At 53.9% G+C, this 18144-nt stretch overlaps 1 protein-coding gene across 1 annotated transcript; it reads right to left on the bottom strand.

Annotated features, from left to right (window-relative positions):
- Positions 1 to 965: 965 nt before the first annotated feature.
- HTR6 (5-hydroxytryptamine receptor 6) lies at positions 966 to 13471 on the bottom strand. Its single transcript, XM_042952254.1, is given in 4 exon segments — positions 966 to 1842; positions 1845 to 2049; positions 2250 to 2408; positions 12758 to 13471. Coding segments are annotated over 4 exon segments (1320 nt in total). The 3' UTR covers positions 966 to 1600.
- Between the last annotated feature and the right edge of the window lie 4673 nt (positions 13472 to 18144).

The following is an 18144-nucleotide window of genomic DNA, read 5'->3' as shown; positions in this document are numbered from 1 at the left end:
AACAGATATTTACAGAACTCCTGCTGCTCTGAGTCCAAACAGCCCATTTCGCCCAGGGTCTCAACCTACTTCACCAGCTGCTTCTCCATCCCAAGGGGCCCCTCAAGCAAATCCAGTCCACACCATGGTCACTGCCTCAGGTAGTGTTTATTGGGAGTCCACTCAGGCAGGCCGGGGGGCTGAGGGGAAGCCCCAACAAGCACCGTGACCCCTCTGTGGCTGGTGGCCAGGGCCAGAGTTGACTCTAATCAGCACCAAGGAGAGCGCCCAGCCGCCATGGAGGGCCCCCTGGGAATTTGGGTTGGTGGAAACTGGGGAGGCCTCTGACTGAAAAAGAACTTACGGCAGGTGAACTGTGGAGACCAAGAGTCCCCCTGCCTCAAAGGTAACCCAGGCTCCTGTGCCAGGGTCCACCTACCTGCCCGAGGGCAGTAACCCACACCAGCGATGGCTCTTCCACTCTGCTGAACTGAGGGGCCACCACTGTTTCCCTCACTGACCCAGGGAATGCCAGAAGGAGGTGGGGCAATGGGCTGGCCTGTCCCCCATCAGTTGGCTCCCTTCTAGGTCCAAGGAAGTCCAAGATGAAGGGAAATCTATTCCTGGTGTTGAGCAAGGAACCACCTGCCCCCACTTGGCCCCCAGGAGAGGCAGGGCCGCAGCCTGGGAGTGGACACGGGAGCCCCACTCAGCATCCAGAGCTAGAAGTCGGGGAGCCATAGTCAGGTGGTGGGATCTGGGCCAGGAGTTCTAACAACAGCAGGTACCACCTACAGCAGCACCACCGGCGGGTTCTGCGGGTTCTGTTCCACACATGCTGTCCTAATTCTCATGACACCCTAGGAGGCAGGCATTGTTACCCCACTTTGCACACGGAACATCAGGCTCAGAGAGGTTACAGAACTCGTGTTAAGAGCTAGGAGTAGTGGAGCAGAGGTTCAAACGTATGCCTTCCTGACACCCGGGGCAGGTGTTTTTCTGTGCATCCTGAAGGCAGTGGCCAGAATGAAAACCGGCAAATCATCCTCAGGGCTAACGATCATCCAAGCCAGCACGTCTCAGACTGTAATGTGCACACAGTTCACCCCTCGGCTCTCGCTAACATGCAGATTCTGACTCAGCAGGTCTTGGGTGGGGGCGTGGGTACAGGTGTGCATTTGTAACAAATGGCAGGGAGGTGACGCTAATGCTGGTGGCCCACGGATTACACTTTTTGAGGAGTGGGGGATTCAGCTCAGCACTAATCTACCTCTGCAGACAGAGGCATCCCTTCCCTACAGTCTCCTAGAATGTCAAAGGAGATGGCTGTCTTCCCCCAACCTGAACCAAGAGGTCCTTCTCCCCTCTGCCAGAGTCCCCCAGCCACCTCCACACACATCCACGGGTAACACTCAGCAATGGAGCATCCTGGAGAAAGCAGTATCTGAGCCAGTTTTTATCCCAGGGAGTGGGCAATGGGGGCTGGCTCGATGCACCCCACCGGAATTCAGAGGGCTCCCAGGAGACCTGCAGCCTCCAGCCTTAGCCCAGAGCCAGTCCAAGGCCTTGGGGACTTGGTCCCATCCGGTTCAGCTCCCCACTGACCACCTCCAAGCCCAGGTCAGTTCGTGGGAGCACCAAGTGGATGCAGCTGCAGCTGGGGTTCCACCGGATCGATGTCGAAGAAATTGACCACAGCAGCAACCCTGGCAGAGGGCGGGGGGTCCCGGGGGACCTCTCTACGCAGCAGCGGCTGGGCCGTGTGCTGCAGGCCCGATGAACCACCGGAGCCTGAGCCCGAGTCAGAATTGGAGTCAGGTGGCAAGGACAGTGGCAACACGTGCTGCAGGCTCAGGCCCGGCCGGGGCCGCTGTGAGAGGTACGCATGGAGGGTGAGGCCAGGCTGGCCCGGCGTTCCCGGGGGCAGCGGGGACACGGCAGGAACCTACTCAGGGCCCGCTTGAAGTCCCGCATGAAGAGTGGGTAGATGATGGGGTTCATGGTGCTGTTACAGTAACCCAGCCACGTGAGGGCATCGAAGAGGCCTGGGGAGACGCAGTCACACACAGCCTGGAGAGATGGGGTATGTCATGCTTGGTCCCGGAGCAGACTCACAGACCACCCCACCCAGCGTGGATGGGACAGGCACACACAAACACAAATGCCATGAGAGGCAGCCCACCCTCCTCCATCCCCATGTCTGGGCTGGGGTGTGGTTCGGGGCCTCCCCAGCAAGGCCTGGACTCACCTGCGCCCTGTGGTGGCATTACCTGGGCTATGTTGGCCACAAAGAAGGGCAGCCAGGTCACAAAGAACATGCCCAGCAGGATGCCCAGTGTCAGACTGGCCTTTAAGGCCTTCCTGCTGTGCTTGGTGGTCAGACGCCTGCTATCAGCCAACTCCATCCCTGGGCGTGGGGTCCTGGGCACCTGTGAAACAGAAGGCCACATACATAAGATACCTGAGAGAAGAGCTCCAGTTCGACGCTGACCCCAGCCACAGATGAAGCTTCGATCCTAATTCTAGACTGAGCCCTAGTACGAGCGATACACGGAGCCCTCCTGATCCTTGAATGAGCCCTGTGGTCCTAGATTCCCCAGTTGTAGACCTTACCCTGACTCCAGAGTGAACCTTGATCCCGGCTCTAGACCAAGCCCTGACATCAGCAGTAAACCAAGCCCTGCTCCTGGTCCCAGGCTGAGCCCTGATAACTACTATAGATTGAGACCTACATAACCAAGGTCCCAAACTGAGCCTCATCTCTGGACTGGACTTGAGCCCAACCTTAGCCCCAGACTGTGGCCTGAGCTCAGCAATAGACTGAGCCCTGATCCTGGCCCTGCACTGAGCCCTGGCCCTGACCCTGACACAAGGACCTCTAGGAAGCACAGTAAACAGAGCAACACTGCCCCAAACACAAATCAGACAGTTCAGAAGACCACCCTGCTCACCCCACAAAGGACAACACTCAGTTGACACACATGACTGTGAGCCCCAGCACCACACAAAGCCTTTGGCCTACAAGAATTAGTTCCAATTAAACAGTACTTGATGGCAATCCCTATCAAAATAACACCAGCATTCTTCACAGAGCTAGAACAAACAATCCTAAAATTTGTATGGAACCAGAAAAGACCCCAAATAGCCAAAGCAATCCTGAGAAAGAAAACCAAAGCTGGAGGCCTCACAATTTCAGACTTCAAGCTATACTACAAAGCTGTAATCATCAAGACAGTATGGTACTGGCACTAGAACAGACACTCAGATCAATGGAACAGAATAGAGAACCCAGAAATGGACCTGCAAACATATGGCCAACTAATCTTTGACAAAGCAGGAAAGAACATCCAATGGAATAAAGACAGTGTCTTCAGCAAGTGGTGTTGGGAAAACTGGACAGCAACATGCAGAAGAATGAACCTGGACCACTTTCTTACACCAGACACAAAAATAAACTCAAAATGGATGAGAGACCTAAATGTAAGACAGGAAGCCATCAACATCCTCGAGGAGAAAGCAGGCAAAAACCTTTGATCTTGGTCGCAGCAAGTTCTTACTCAACACGTCTCCGGAGGCAAGGGAAACAAAAGCAAAAATGAACTACTGGGACCTCATCAAAATAAAAAGCTTCTGCACAGCGAAGGAAACAATCAGCAAAGCTGAAAGGCAGCCAACGGAATGGGAAAAGATATTTGCAAATGATATCAGATAAAGAGTTAGCATTCAAATCTATAAAGAACTTATCAAACTCAACACCCAAAAAGCAAATAATCCAGTGAAGACATGGACAAAAGACATGAATAGACACTTTTTCCTAAGAAGACATCCAGATGGCTAACAGACACATGAGAAAATGCTCAATATCACCCATCATCAGGAAAATACAAATTAAAACCACAATGAGATACCACCTCACACCTGGGAGAATAGCTAACATTAACAATCAGGCAACAACAGATGCTGACAAGGATGCGACAAAAGAGGAACCCTTTCGCATTGCTGGTGGGAATGCAAACTGGTACTGCCACTCTGGAAAACAGTATGGAGGATCCTCAAAAAGCTAAAAATAGAACTGCCCTATGACCCAGCAATTGCACTACTAGGTATTTATCCAAGGGATGCAGGTGTGCTGTTTCGAAGGGGCACATGCACCCCCATGTTTATAGCAGCACTATCAACAATAGCCAAAGTATGGAAGGAGCCCAAATGTCCATCAACAGATGAATGGATAAAGAAGATATGGTATATATATATACCATGGAATATTGCTCAACGATCAAAAAGAATGAAATCTTGCCATCTGCAACAACATGGACGGAACTAGAGTGTGTTATCCCACGTGAAATTAGAGAAAGACAAATATCCTATGACTTCACTCATACATGGAATTTAAGAAACAAAACAGATGAACATAGGGGAAGGGAAGCAAAAATAATATAAAAACAGGGAGGGGGACAAACCATAAGAGACTCTCAAATACAGAGAACAAACTGAGGGTTGCTGGAGGGGTTTTGGGTGGGGGAATGGACTAATTGGGCAAGGGGCGTTAAGGAGGACACTTGTTGGGATGAGTACCGGGTGTTATATGTAGGGGGTGAATCACTGGAATCTACTCCTGAAATCATTATTGCACTATGTGCTAACAAACCTAGATGTAGATTTTTTTAATTAATAAATTTTTTGAAAAGAAAAATGAACAGTACTTGACAAAAGAAGTTCTGATGCTGTCCAGGTCTGGCACTTTCTTCATATACAGATTCTCCTCATATTTGGGAGTAATGCTCTTGCCTGCACCATTACCCTCACGCTAACGTGCTTTTCTGAAAACGTGTGCACAGAGCAATGTTTGCAATAAAATCAATTTAGACTACTAGGGATGCCACTAACCTTGGCATTTTATAACCCAAATTACAATGTGGACTGGCAGACAGACATCTTCATTCCCAAACATTGACTTAAGAGCTGGATTTTGGGGAGAAAAGGAGGAAAAAGGAGCTGCCCCACAGCAACCATCGAAGGGGACGCAGGCGTGAGGAGGTTAGAATTTGACTTTGGAAACTGGAGACCAGTAGTCCCAAAATATTAAAAGCCTTGAACTGGATGATCCTTTAGCCCAGCTATTCCCTTAACTTTTTCAACCTCCTGAGCTCATTGAGAATCCAATGAAATCTACAAAACCTTTTCCCAGAAAACGAAAAGCTTATAAATTCTTACACATGCATACACAGAGAAGGAAAAAAACATCCCACACTTCCAGTGGGTTCAGAGACCACCTTGAGGTTCATCCATGAAACCCCTGGGGCCCATGAAAGCTGGGAGACGAAGCCCCCCTCTGAACTGCATGTTAGAGTCAATTTGGATTTTCATACACCAGTTTTACACAAAGTGAGACCCACCGAGATTTGCAATTTAAGTAAATACCAGTGTGCCGAGGTGTGCACAATTAATTGAACTGTGCAAAGTTTGCGTGTGCTGCCTGGGAACACGCCTGGCCTTTGGAAGCCAGGGATTCCTCTAACATTTCCTAAACTGCATGAGAGCTCAGCTTAGCTCTTGAGGCAGCAAGAGGTGGGTTGGGTATGGGGTGATGAAAGAGTCAGAAGGAGGCAGGAAGGGAACCAGATTCCCAGGCAACCTCCACAGATGGAAAGGGGGCGGAGGAGGCAAAGCCAAGAAGACATGTCAGTCCTGGGGAGCACCAAAGCCAAACCCCCACCCCACTCTCAGGCACAGGGGCCCTCTTCCATCCGTGTCTTCTCTCCCAGCCTCCTCAGGGTATGCAGACTTGGGGTCCTGTCCATGGTGCTGAAACCCCAGGTATATATTCTCTTTCTATAGAATCAAGGAGTCCTATTCTAGAATGACAGTGGGCAGGAAGTCGGAGATGAAGCACACTGTAACTCCCACCAGGGAGCTTATCAGTATGCTTATCCAGGTGAAATCTGGTTATAGGACCACCAGAGACAAATTCACAAGGAGCAGCCTATGAGAAGCACTTGATCTCTCCCCTCTGTCTTGGTGGGGCAGCACTGTGCGGAGGCAAGAGCTGGGTTTGTAAAGACAAGTGATCTGGCTTCAAGTCATGCCTCTACCACTTACTCGCTCTGTGATCTTGAGACAGTCTCTGTTTCCACATCTGTAAAATGGGAAAAACAATACTCAGCTGTGGAGTCATTGTGAGGCTGTGGATAATAAATGCATGCACAGTGCCTGACATAGAGTAAGTGCTAAATACACGGTAGCCCTGATGTTGGTCCAGTGGCATGTGTTGGAGGCTGGGGAAATCTTGAGCACCCTCAGAAACCCTGTCCTTCTGCCAGCAACTCAGGCTCCCCGAAGCAGCACAGATGTCAGGACAAATGCTCTGACTCATCATGCTGTATGTAGCAAGGGAGGAAAAAAGGATCTGCTTTTTTCTTTCCTCTTCTCATTTTCTCCCCTCCAGAGTAGACTCTATATGGCTTCTGTGGACCCACCATGGTCAACTTGGAGGAGAGACTCCTGCTTCCCCCAAAGATCTGCCTTGCCTTCAAATTGCTTCCAACAGTGGGGATAGCCAATAGGGGAGGAGGGAGCCACCATTCTCAGAGGGACCACTCATACAAGTATCCCCCCCTGACCTCTGGTGACCTGGACGGAGCAAGAGACAGCCTTGATCTTGTCAGAGCTCTATGGCACTGGGGAACTGAGACATGGGGAGATATTTGGGGGCAATCATCAGAGAGGGAGCTCCAGAAAAGGAATTAAAGACGGCCTCAGATTCCCTCTCTAGGAATCTTCCTGGGGAAACCCTGGGTTTTTCTTTCTTTTCTTCTCTCCAAAGAGTTGACCCAAAAACACAGACAAAAGGGCAAGGCTCAGAGAGGACAGGGGACCTTTCCCAGGTCACATTGTCCCAGTACAAGGTCTCAAAGCGAAGCACTCCAAGTGACCCCCAGTCAGCACTATAACCCACATTTATAGCCCACACTACAACCCACTTACTATGTGTCGGCATCTGATATTCATCATGCCATTTAATCTTTACACAAGGTAGGCATTATTATCCCCATTTTGCAGGTGACGTCCAGAGAGGCAAAACAACTTGCCGGAAGTGACACAGCAGATAAGTGTTGCATCAGGGATTCAAAGTCCTTTCTAGCTCCAGAAATTGCACTTCTTCCACTCACCACACTGCCTCCATTTGGGGGCTTCCAGAAACCCCCACCAGTGTCAGCCAGAAGCCCTCATGAAGCAGAAGCCAGTGGCAACCACCAGCCTCACCCTGAGGTCTAGCTGATGCCACCTTCACCCTGCCCACTTCTCTGCCCTGTAACCACCTCATGGCCCCTCAGGGCCGTGATCTGTTGTTTGCCTGCCCCTCGGATATGCGTGTCACCGCCAGAGCGCAGGCTGCCAGGAGGCAATTCCACCTACAGGCTCCTGTGTTCAATAAATGCGCCTGGGTGGCTCAGTCGGTGGAGGTCTGACTCTTGATTTTGGCTCAGGTCATGATCTCATGTTTCGTGGGTTCGAGCCCCACATTGGGCTCTGCACTGACAGTGTGGAGTCTGCTTTGAATTCTCTGTCTCCCTCTCTGCCCTCCCCCACTCGCTCTCTCTCTCTCTCTCTCTCAAAAATAAGTAAACACTAAAAAAAATACCTAAACACATGTCTGTACACGTTGCATATACAGAAATGTGTATCACAACACAGGAAAAAAACTGGAAACAGCCTAAACGTGCAAGGAAAGAGAGTGGCTAAGTAAACCATGGTACATCCCCACTATGGACTATGACACAGATGATTAAAAGAACATAATCAATCAAATGAAAAGATCTCCAAGACGTAATATCGATATTAAGTGATAACAGCAAGTTGCAAAATAATAGGGATGACGTGATTCCATTGCTGAAGAAATACACAAAACAAAGCACTAAGTCTCTTTGGGTGCATCAACAAATATGGACGCACAAAGAAAAAGGAGTGGAAAGACATATCTTAAATTGATAAGAGTGTCCCTGGGAATGGAAGGTGATTGGGTGGAACTTGAGAGGTCTTTCATTTTCTCCCTATGGCCAGACTTTTATTTATTATTTTTTTTAAGTAACCTCTACCCCCAATGTGGGGCTTGAACTAGTGACCCCAAGATCAAGAGTCGCATGCTCTACCCACTGAGCCAGCCAGGCACCTCCTGAATTTTTATTTTAAAGTGTACTGATGTATTCCCTTGTGTGATTTAAATTGTCCACAATCACCTACTCCTAGCATAAGGGTTCTCAGACAGACTGTGGAGCCAGAATCGTCTGGATTCAAATCATGGCTCTGTTACTCACTGGCTGTGTGGCCTCAAGCAAGGTATTTCACCTCTCTGAGCCTCAGCTTTCTCATCTGTAAAATGGCAATTGTAATGGCATCTACTTCGTAGGATTGTAGTCAGGATTAACTGAGATAATATGCATAAAGTCCCTTGAACAGCACCTGGCACATAGTAAGCACCATGTAAGAGCCAGCTATCTTCTCTGTTATTAGAGTCCAGCTCAACGCTCTGATTCTGGTGATGTGGCTGCTATTGATGGCAATCGTGGGGATTTCCCCTAGAAAGGCTTGAAGGGATAACTTCTCCGGAACCATATATCTTACCACCAAGAGGAAAGGGGGGAAACTGCCACTGGTTGAGCACCCAGTTTGTGCCAGGCTTATATACATTATCTCACTGATTCTTCAAACAGCCTCATGTGATACATGGCATCACTCTGGGGTAGAGGGAGGTGAACGACCTGGTCCAAAGTCATCAGCAGCGATGGGAAGGAGGCAGGACCCGAACCCCTGACCAGCCGGATGTACAAGCACCTGCACCAGCTCTGGCTGCTCCGGGCCGCCTTGTTCCCAGCAGCAGCCGAGGCTGCCATGCTCAGCACTGCTCCTCTGCAACCCTTCCCCAGCTCAGCCCCCTCCTCCGCCCCCGAGATATTTCTGTGATCACAGCCTCTTCTGAGGAGGAGGAAGGACAGCGATGGAAGGGAAGGCAGATCACTGAGACAAAGTGGTGCAGAGTTGGGTGAGGGCGGAGGAGGAGAGGGGGAGAAGCCGATGGGAGAGACGGGGGAGAGGAAGATGGGGAGATGTAGAAGGAAGGCAGAGAAGGAGGCGAGGTGGATCTGGAGACAGGGGTGGGAGAAGGGGAGAAAGATGAGGTGCCGAGGAAGACAGAGGGGAGAGGGCTCCAGACCAGAGGCACAGGTCCTGGTGCTGAGACAGCTGGGAAGGCGAAGTCTCAGGCAGACCTCCTTCTCTCCGGCTGCTCTCCATCGCTGAGCTCCCACGCGGGTCCCTCCCGAGGATGGGCACCAGCCCACCCTAGCACAGATCTCTCTCTCTCTCCCCCTGCCCTCCAAGCATCTCACTCACTCTGACACCACTCCTCCCACGCCCCTCTCTTCACCCCCAGCCCAATCCCTGCCTCAGCTGTAAGTGGGACCCCTTCCTCACGGCCGCAGGGACAACGGCTGAAACCACTGAGCTAACCAGTGGCTTCGGAAAACCCCGTTCAAATAACTAGGTAGAGGTGGGAGGTAGCAGGAGAGAGTAAAATGCTCAAGCCCGCTCAGGTACCATGTCCTCAACCCCAGAGGAGCTGGGGCCTCAGAAACGCATGTCCCCCACCCCTCCCTCGTGGGGAAGCTAGCAGCTGGACTGGGGAAGGGAGGGAGCTAAGGGCTAAGCGGGGCTGAGGACAGGAGGAAAGGGGTCCAGTGCACCCCAAGTTTTGTTCATTCTCATCAGCTCCTGTTGGCACTGAGAGCCCCCCGCTGCCCGCTGAAAGCTCGGTCTCTGAGGCAGGTCAGCTTGGGTGGGAGGAAAGGGGTGGTGACCCAGAAAGACGGACTAGAGGCAATAGTCCAGAAACAAATTCCCCAAATGCAGGCAAGTGTCCGGGAAATGAGGAAAACAGGCATGGAGGAGGCTTGCCGAGGAGCTGAGTGGTTCTGGAAGCAAGGTCAGTGGTGGGGTCTGACACCTCCTCTCTCTCTGAACCTCAGTCTCCCCATCTGTCCAACGGGATGATGGTGGTCCTTGCCCGGGTGGGTGTTTGGGGGATGAGCTTAGCTCGGTGCCCGGCACATAGTGAGTGCTCAAAGACTGTGGGGCTGCAGCTGTCAGCACCCCGGGGGGATTCCTGCCCAGGTCCTGAGGCCACAGTGTCAGGTGCAATCCTGGTACCAGCCGATTGGCTTCATGGAAAGAAAAATGGGTCATAAGCACCGTCGGAATGGAGAATCCAGCCCAGTCCCACCCCAAGCTCATCAAGACCAGACAGCTCGTCACATCCTTAGTCACCACTAGAGCAGAACCTCCCAAAGCACAAAAGTGGAAGATGACCCTAGATGGTAAATGGACCCATAAAATAACTGAATCACAGAGTGAGAACATGAGGCTTGTCCAGCATCCTCCCAGCTCTTCTGGTCACGTCCAGAGAAAGTCTCGTGTTCGTGCCGCTGCGCCTTTAACATCCCGCTAACACCCGAGAGAAAGCGGGCCTGGGGGCTCGGCCACTCCAATCACGCCAAGCTGGACTTCAATAACACTGCTGGGGTTCCTGCCGCTCACTGAAGCTGTCTTTGTGATTGCCTTCCTTCCGTTTATGGCAAAGGTACTGAGTTTCCATTTCCAGAAGAGATAAGAAGTTTCCTTTCTAAACAAGTGCATGGAAGTAAAAAGATAAGTTAAATGATCTAGAGAAAATGCTAAGTACATAGGGAGGCAGCCACTTGAGGCGTGCGGGTGGGTGGAAAGAAGGAAGGTAGATATTCCAAGGTGGTTCCAGATGCCTGAGGTTTGGGAAACGCTCCTTTACAAGAACCCAGGGAGAGAGTGTGGATGGCCCAAGGCAGCCGTCCTACCACTGGAGAACCAAGTCAGGGTCACAGCCACCTGAGATTCAAGAATGTTCTCCAAGCACAGATAGAGGGAGGGAGTAGGACTGCTTTGCCAGGACCTCCTGTCCACCCAAGGCCTGTTCCCCCGGTTTATGGGCCAGCCACACTGCTGGCGTGGGACAGGCAAGCTGTTCTGTGGAAATGCCTTTCAGCCCCCAACCACCCAAACCTCCAGGCACCGCCCCTCGATCCTGCAGGAGCCTCCTGCACCTGGAGACAGATCAAGATTGGAGAGCTGATGGGGTGCCTGGGTGGCTCAGTCGGTTCAGCTCAGGTCACGATCTCACAGTCGGTGAGTTCGAGCCCCACATCGGGCTCTGCACTGACAATGCAGAGCCTGCTTGGCATTCTCTCTCTCTCCCTCTCTCTCTCTGCCCCGCTCCCCCCTACCCTCAAAATAAATTAAAAAAAAAAAAAAGATTGGAGGGCCCAGTCAGGACTTTCCTCAGAGCCTGTGACCTCATTCTCTGGGGTTCAGGCCTAGTCAACCTAAACCCCCATTCGTCAGGGGTTTAGGACAATAGGCACTGAGACTCCAGTGCCAACTGGCCTGAGTGACAAGAGCGGCCAGTCTACTCCAGGCACTGCAGGCCCTTACCACTCACGAGTAATTAGTAAGCACCTACTATGTACAGTGGGGATCAAAACCTACCCAGATGTTCCCAGCCCTCACGGAGCTTACATTGTAGTAGAGGAGATTGACAATGAACAAGTCAACAGATAAACCTGTGGTCAGGATAGAGAATAACAGAGTAAGGGAGCACAGACGGGTCTGAAGACAGGGTGGGCAGGCACGGACTCTGGGAAGAGGTGACCTGTGAGCTGAAAAGCAGTCGGGTAGGGCAGCCCCAGGGGAAGAGCGTTCCAGGCAGGGGGAAGAGCAGTGCAAAGTCCTGGACACAGAAGTCCATCTGGTGCCTTCCAGGAGCATGGGAAGGCCAACGTGCTGGTGCAGAGAGAGGGCAAGGGGAGGAGGTGAAGCGAGAGAGGTTGTCAGCACCAGATTCCGAGGCCAGATCTTGACATGGGTGTCTTCTTTTCTCTTAAGAGTGATGGGGCGCCTGAGTGGCTCAGTCGGTTAAGCCTCTGATTCTTGGTTTCGGCTCAGGTCATAACCTCATGGTTCATAGGATCGAAACCCCGCATCAGGCCCTGTGCCAACGGAGCGGAGCCTGCCTTGGATTCTCTCTCTCTTTCCTCTCTTTCTCCACTCTCTCTGCCTCGTCCCCTAGTGTGTGTGCGCACGCTCTCTCTCTCTCTCTATCTCTCTCAAAATAAATAAATAAACAATAAAAAAAAGGAATGATGGGATCACTTTCGTTCTGTAAATTGTTGTGGCTCCTGTGCAGGGAAGAGACAGGAGTGGGCCTGGAGTGGAGGCAGGGGAAGCCAGTGGGAGACCAGAAAAGGCCTCCAGGTAAGAAGCGCTGGTGGCCTAGATGGGGAGGGTGGCATTACAGGTGGCACAGCTTTAGGAGGGCAGCACCAACAGGCCTTGCGAATGAATCCCATGGGCATGAGGAAGAAAAATTATTCCTAACTTTCTGTCGGGTGATGCCACGATGTTGCCATTTGCCATGATGGGAAAGACGGGAGAGGAGTAGGGAGGGAGGGCTGGGACCTCCTGAATTCCCTTTTTGCACATGGAACCTTCGAGAAGCCTGCCCCACATGCTGATGGAGCTGTCCTAGAGACAGCATTGAGTCTAGAGCACAGAAGAGGGGTGGGAGCTGGAAATGGCCACTCGGAGGTCACCACCAAGTGCACATATTAAGTGCACGCTGCCCGGTGGGTACCCAGTGGCTGCTCATTCCCCTCCATCCCCCCCAAGCCCAGCTCTCCCCGCACACCCCGGGTACCTGCAGCGTCGCCAAGGCCTGGCCGGCCATGCCGGTGGTGAGGGAGGCCACCTGCACCGCCTGCTTGCGGGCGGCCAGCAAGATCCTGCAGTAGGTGAAGCAGATGGCGCCCGAGGGCAGGAAGAAGGTGAGGCCCGAGGCCACGAGGACGAAGGGCAGGCTGGCCAGCAGGCGGCACTGGCCCGGGGCAGGGGCCCGCGCGCGGCCCAGCTGGTGCCAGCCCAGCAGCAGGGGCAGGAACGAAGCGAGCGCGGCCAGGCTCCAGGCGCCCAGGACCAGCGCCAGGGCGCGCGGGGGCGTCATGCGCAGCTTGTAGCTCAGCGGTGAGAGGATGAGCAGGTAGCGGTCCAGGCTGATGAGGCAGAGGTTGAGGATAGAGGCGCTGCAGCACATCACGTCGAAGGCGGCCCAGAGCAGGCAGAGGCCGCGTGCCAGCACCCAGCGCCCGTACAGCGCGTTCAGCATGGCCGGCGGCATCACCACCAGCCCCACCATCAGGTCCGAGGTGAAGAGCGACACCAGGAAGAAGTTGGACGTGTTGCGCAGCGCGGGCTGCGTGCAGATGAGCGCGATGAGCAACGAGTTGGCCGCCGCCGTCAGCGCGATGACGACACACAGCGCGGCCGCCACCCAGCCGCTGCCTGCGGGGTCCGAAGGCGGCCGCGACCCCCAGTCCGGGGTGCTGTTGTTGGCGGGGCCGGGCTCTGGGACCATGGGGGCGAGGGGGTGGAGAGCGAGGACGTCAGGCCCGAGAGGGGTCCGGAGGACGAGGTACGGGAGGACTCGGCAAGGGACCTGGAGGAGCGGAGACTGGATGGGCGTCGTCGGTGAGAACAGACGGCCACCAGGGAGCAGGCGGGAAGACAGGGACAGGCGCACCGGGTGAACGGGCAACGGCCCAGGAAGGTGGAGAGGGGTTATATGGTGTGAGGTGGGGCTACGGAGCAAACTGGTGGGGAGTTCGGGAGGGGGCACACGATGAGGCGCCAAGTGGAGAGCGGGCGGGAAGTCGGGAGGACGAGACGCCAAGTGACTGGACGGTTGGACGGGGGGGGGGAGCAGAGCCCCCTAGAGGGGGCGGGCGGGAAGATCGGGGCGCGGACGCCTGCCTGGGGCGGGGAGCCGGGAGCGGGGGACGCGCTCAACCCGGGGCACCCCCTCCGTGGCAGGTGGGCGTACCGCGGTGACTCGGGTGGCGGCGGATGGGGGGCGGGGAGGGGGGCCGCACGCGAGCCCCGGCCAAGCCCCCGGTGGGGAAGGCAGGTCTCCGAGCCGGCGCAGAGGCAGCCCGGGCTTGGGCGGCCACGGCCCCCTGCGGCGTGCGGGAGGACACCGGGCCGACCCGCGGGGACAGGAGCAGCGGCGGCCGCGCCGCCGCCGGGTCCCCGGCCCCGCTCCCGCCCGCGCTCGGTACCTGGGCGCTCGGCGCTGCTCCGCTCCCGGCGACTGCGGCAGGCGCCGCGGGGCTGGGGGAGGAAGAGGCGGCCGCGGGCCGGGCAGGCGCCCAGGGAGCCCGGGAGGCGCCGCGAGGGGCAGGCGCGCGCGAAGGAGCCGGTGGCGCTTCCAGGAGCGCGCGGTCCCCCGCGCCGCGGAGCCTGCGCCCCGCCCCGCGGTGGGCGGGGACAGCCGAGCCCCCGCCCCGCCGCGCATGGGGCCCTCCGCACCCCCAGGTCGCCGCCCCAGCCTCGGCCTCCTCCACCCCGCACACCCCTCTCCGACCCTCTCGCGGCGGCGGCGCAGGAGGAACTCAAAGGAGAGGCTGTGGCCGCGGCTACCTAGGACTGCTCCCCAACGGGGGGCTGCCCACCCGCAGCGGGGGTCGTCGCGCTAGCAGGGGGAGCCCGTTGGGAGCTACTGGGGAGCTCGCTTGCCCTCCAGTGTGTACACACACGCATATGTGCACATATGTGCGTATAGAATAGTATATGTAGTCCTTCAAACCTTTAAACAGCAGGTTACCTCCTCCTTGGGTTCCTTTGAGCAGAAACCTACATTCCCGACAGCCTCACTGAGGGTGAAGTCTCCGATTCGGGAATCCTTAGGCCAGATGCGGTGGAGACACCGCAGGTAGAGAGGTTGGGTGTAACACCCCCGGAAGGTGACCCCTCTGTGTGTCTCTTCCCCTAGCTAAGAAGAATCTCTACCAGAAACTTCACAGATCAATACTGGGGCTTCCACTCATTCATTCAACAAACATTTATTGAGCACCTACTAGGTGTTAGGCACTATTCTGACCAATCAGGACACGAGAGTAACCACAACCGACATCCAGCTTCACGGAGTTTACATTCTAGTCGAAGGAGACAGACAGTAAACAATAAGCATAATAAACTTTTAAAGTCGCCGTAAAGGGATCACTGCTATGGGGGAAAAAAGAAAACACGGAGAGCAAGCAACCTGAGGGAATCTGAGGGGGGAGGGGGTCTTTTCCCCTCCACAGAAACTGAAAAGGAGTACCTCCCACGTACACGATTCGCGCCATGTTCCAGAGGCTTTACTCCATTATTCCTACCGCTACAATAATGCTGATATGTGGGTGTTAAGCTGGGACTCACCCAAGGTCAGCAAGTCTAGTGGAACTGAAACTCAGGACCGTCCAACGCCCAAGACAGAAAAACCTCAAGACCCTGCAGCACCCCATCCACCCTCAAGTCACTATTTGGTGCTCAGAGTCCCAGGCTTGCCCACAGATGGGGCTGTGGAGGAGGAGGAGGAGGCCTTTATTCATCCATTCATTCATTCATTCATTTATAAGTCTAAAGAAAACATGACAACTTTATTATTTGTTCATTCTGGGTGACAGATTCACAAATGTTTGAGGATTTTTTTCATGTTTATTTATTTATTTTGAGAGAGAGAGGGAGGAAGAGAGCGTGCACACGTGAACCGGGGAGGGGTGTGGGGTTAGGGGGTGGGGAGAGAGAATCCCAAGTAGGCTCCAAGCTGTCAGTGCAGAGCCTGATGTGGGGCTCAATTCCCGAACTGGGAGATCATGACCTGAGTTGAAATAAAGAGTCGGACGCTTAACTGACTGAGCCCTCCAGGCACCCCCCAAGATGTTTGTTATATTGTGATCTGTACTTAACTATAATTAAAAAAAAAAAAAAAAATTGTCTAGATTGGGCTGGGTAGTGGTGCCACCTTGTGGCCACACTGTTATTATCTTGAATGTAAGAACTTTCTTAAAGCTCCATGTGTGTGCTCTTAAAGTTTATCATCTCTGTCATGGAATAATAAAGTCCTAAACACCCTTAATGTCTCAGGGTAGAGAGGGGCCTTCAGGGATGCTCAGTCTCTTCTTGATTACTTCTAGCCATGGGGAGCTCCCTCTCTGGAGGAGAAGGCTGGTGCCACCTCTATTATGCCTGCCAGAGTTCTGCATTACAGGGAGGGAGAAACTGAGGTCCAGGGAGGTTGTGAGGTCTGCCCAAAGCTGCTTTTGCAGAAGATGCTGATTAACTGGATAAATTCCTTGTGTTCGTGGTCAGTTTCAATCACTGCTGTAGGCTCAGCATATATTAAGCTCCTCAGTAAACACCTGTTCAGTGAATGAATGAATGAATGAATGAGTGAACAAAACTATCAGCCCATCCACCAGCAGTTGTGACCCAATCACTCATTCTCAATAATTAGAATGACAGCTGGCATTTTTCTTGTGTATGTGTGTTTTGTTTTTTAATGTAAACTCTACACCCAATGTGGGGCTTGAACTCAGGACCCTGAGATGGAAAGTCACATCCTCTACCGGCTGAGCCAGCCAGCTGCACCAACAGCTCATTTTTCAAGGTCTTCCTACTTTCCAGGCACCGTTCCAAGCTCCATTTGTACATCAATCTATGTAAAGCTCACCACGACCCTGGGGTTAAGAGAGGTGTGATCATTAGTCCCCATGCTACAGATGGGGAGACTGAGCCTCAGAGTTTAACCGACCTCCTCAAGATTACACAGCTAAGAAGTGGCCCGATCAGGATTTGAACCCAGGGCGACTGGATATTCCCAGAGGCATGCAGCAGGGGAAGAAAACTAGCTGGGAGTTGTAGGTTCCACGTAAGCCAACGAGGTGGGGAAGCTGGAGCTAATTACTCGCCCGCCCTTGCGGGGAGGGGCCTGTGCTGTCAGCGTTAATCCCTTGTAAAGATTTTAGGTCCTTCCACCATCGCTGTGGGGCGGGGGGCTCTCTGGGTGGTTCAGCTTGAGGTTGGCCAGGAGGAAAATCGAAGTCACTGCTCCGTGCACCTCACTCCCGGGGGCAGGCTGGCACCGCTAGCGCCGCTTCTCAAGGGTTTGCCCGCAATCAAGTCTGGCTCCTCCCATTTGCTGCTCCCGCATCCAATCATCGGCGCCTCTCCTCCTCGCCCCGCCTCCCCAGCGCGCCTTTGCCCCCGCCCAATTCTGGCGTCCGTCCTCTCCTGCCTGGACCACTGCAGTCACCGCCGCGGGTCTCCGCTCTCCCAGAAACCCAGCTCTGTGCAGACGCCTCCGGGGCGCTTACTGCAAAGGGAATGAAGTCTGAACTCTGGCTCACATTCCAGACGTGCCACCAGCCGCGCCAACCCACCTTCCTGCTTTCTTTCCAACCAGCCTCTTAATCTCTTTGTATGTCTACACTGCCTTGTTCCACACACAGGATGGAGGCGGCTCCTGACCAAGATGCATCCTGCCAAGACGGTCCTTGGGCCTCAGAGGTCCAGCACCAAGGACACGGTCCCAGGAAGTCCTTCTTTTGGACCTGGTCTCTGAGTCCTTGGAAGCGCCGCAGCATCTTCTCTGTGCCCTCCCGTCAGTCCTCACCACTAGCCGTAAAGAATGGCTACTAAGATGGCCAGGGCTTGTCCCTACCAGACTAGGGGTCACTAAAGTCTGCATACAGGAGGTATACTTCTCTCCAATCCAAGTCCAGGTCATACCCATGGATGGGTATGTCCAAACAACTGCAAGGAGCGACGTCCTGGAGCTGGGAAGTACACAACAGCGCGGAGCAGCCAAGAAGGGAAGGCTGTGTCCACTGGGGAAACCACGTGTGTAGTACACAGCCCTTGTCGCTAGAGGGCGCAAGGTTAGACTCCCGGCACCGCTGCCTCCCAGCCTGGGCACAGCCTTCCCGGGGCATGAACGCACGCGCTCAGTTGCAAAAGGAGGATTTTCCATGGATTAGAAATAATATATGTAAATTGCCTGGTACATGGTGTTTACAGCGATGTGTGTGAGGAAGAAAGGGTCAGAGTCCTCACCCACACCACCAGCTCCGCGGTGTCTCAATGGAGAATGTGGGGGGACCAAATGGCATGGGGGGCAATGATACCAAACCCATAGGGTCATTGTGAGGCGGTCAGGTGCCCAGCCTGGCACGTAGTAGGTACAACACCCCACCTCGTATATTCATTTAG

The sequence above is a fragment of the Panthera leo genome, chromosome C1, assembly GCF_018350215.1.
Source record: "Panthera leo isolate Ple1 chromosome C1, P.leo_Ple1_pat1.1, whole genome shotgun sequence".
Lineage (NCBI taxonomy): Eukaryota > Metazoa > Chordata > Mammalia > Carnivora > Felidae > Panthera > Panthera leo.
The sequence above is the reverse complement of the archived record's forward strand: the minus strand, read 5'-3'. Positions and strand labels throughout refer to the sequence as shown.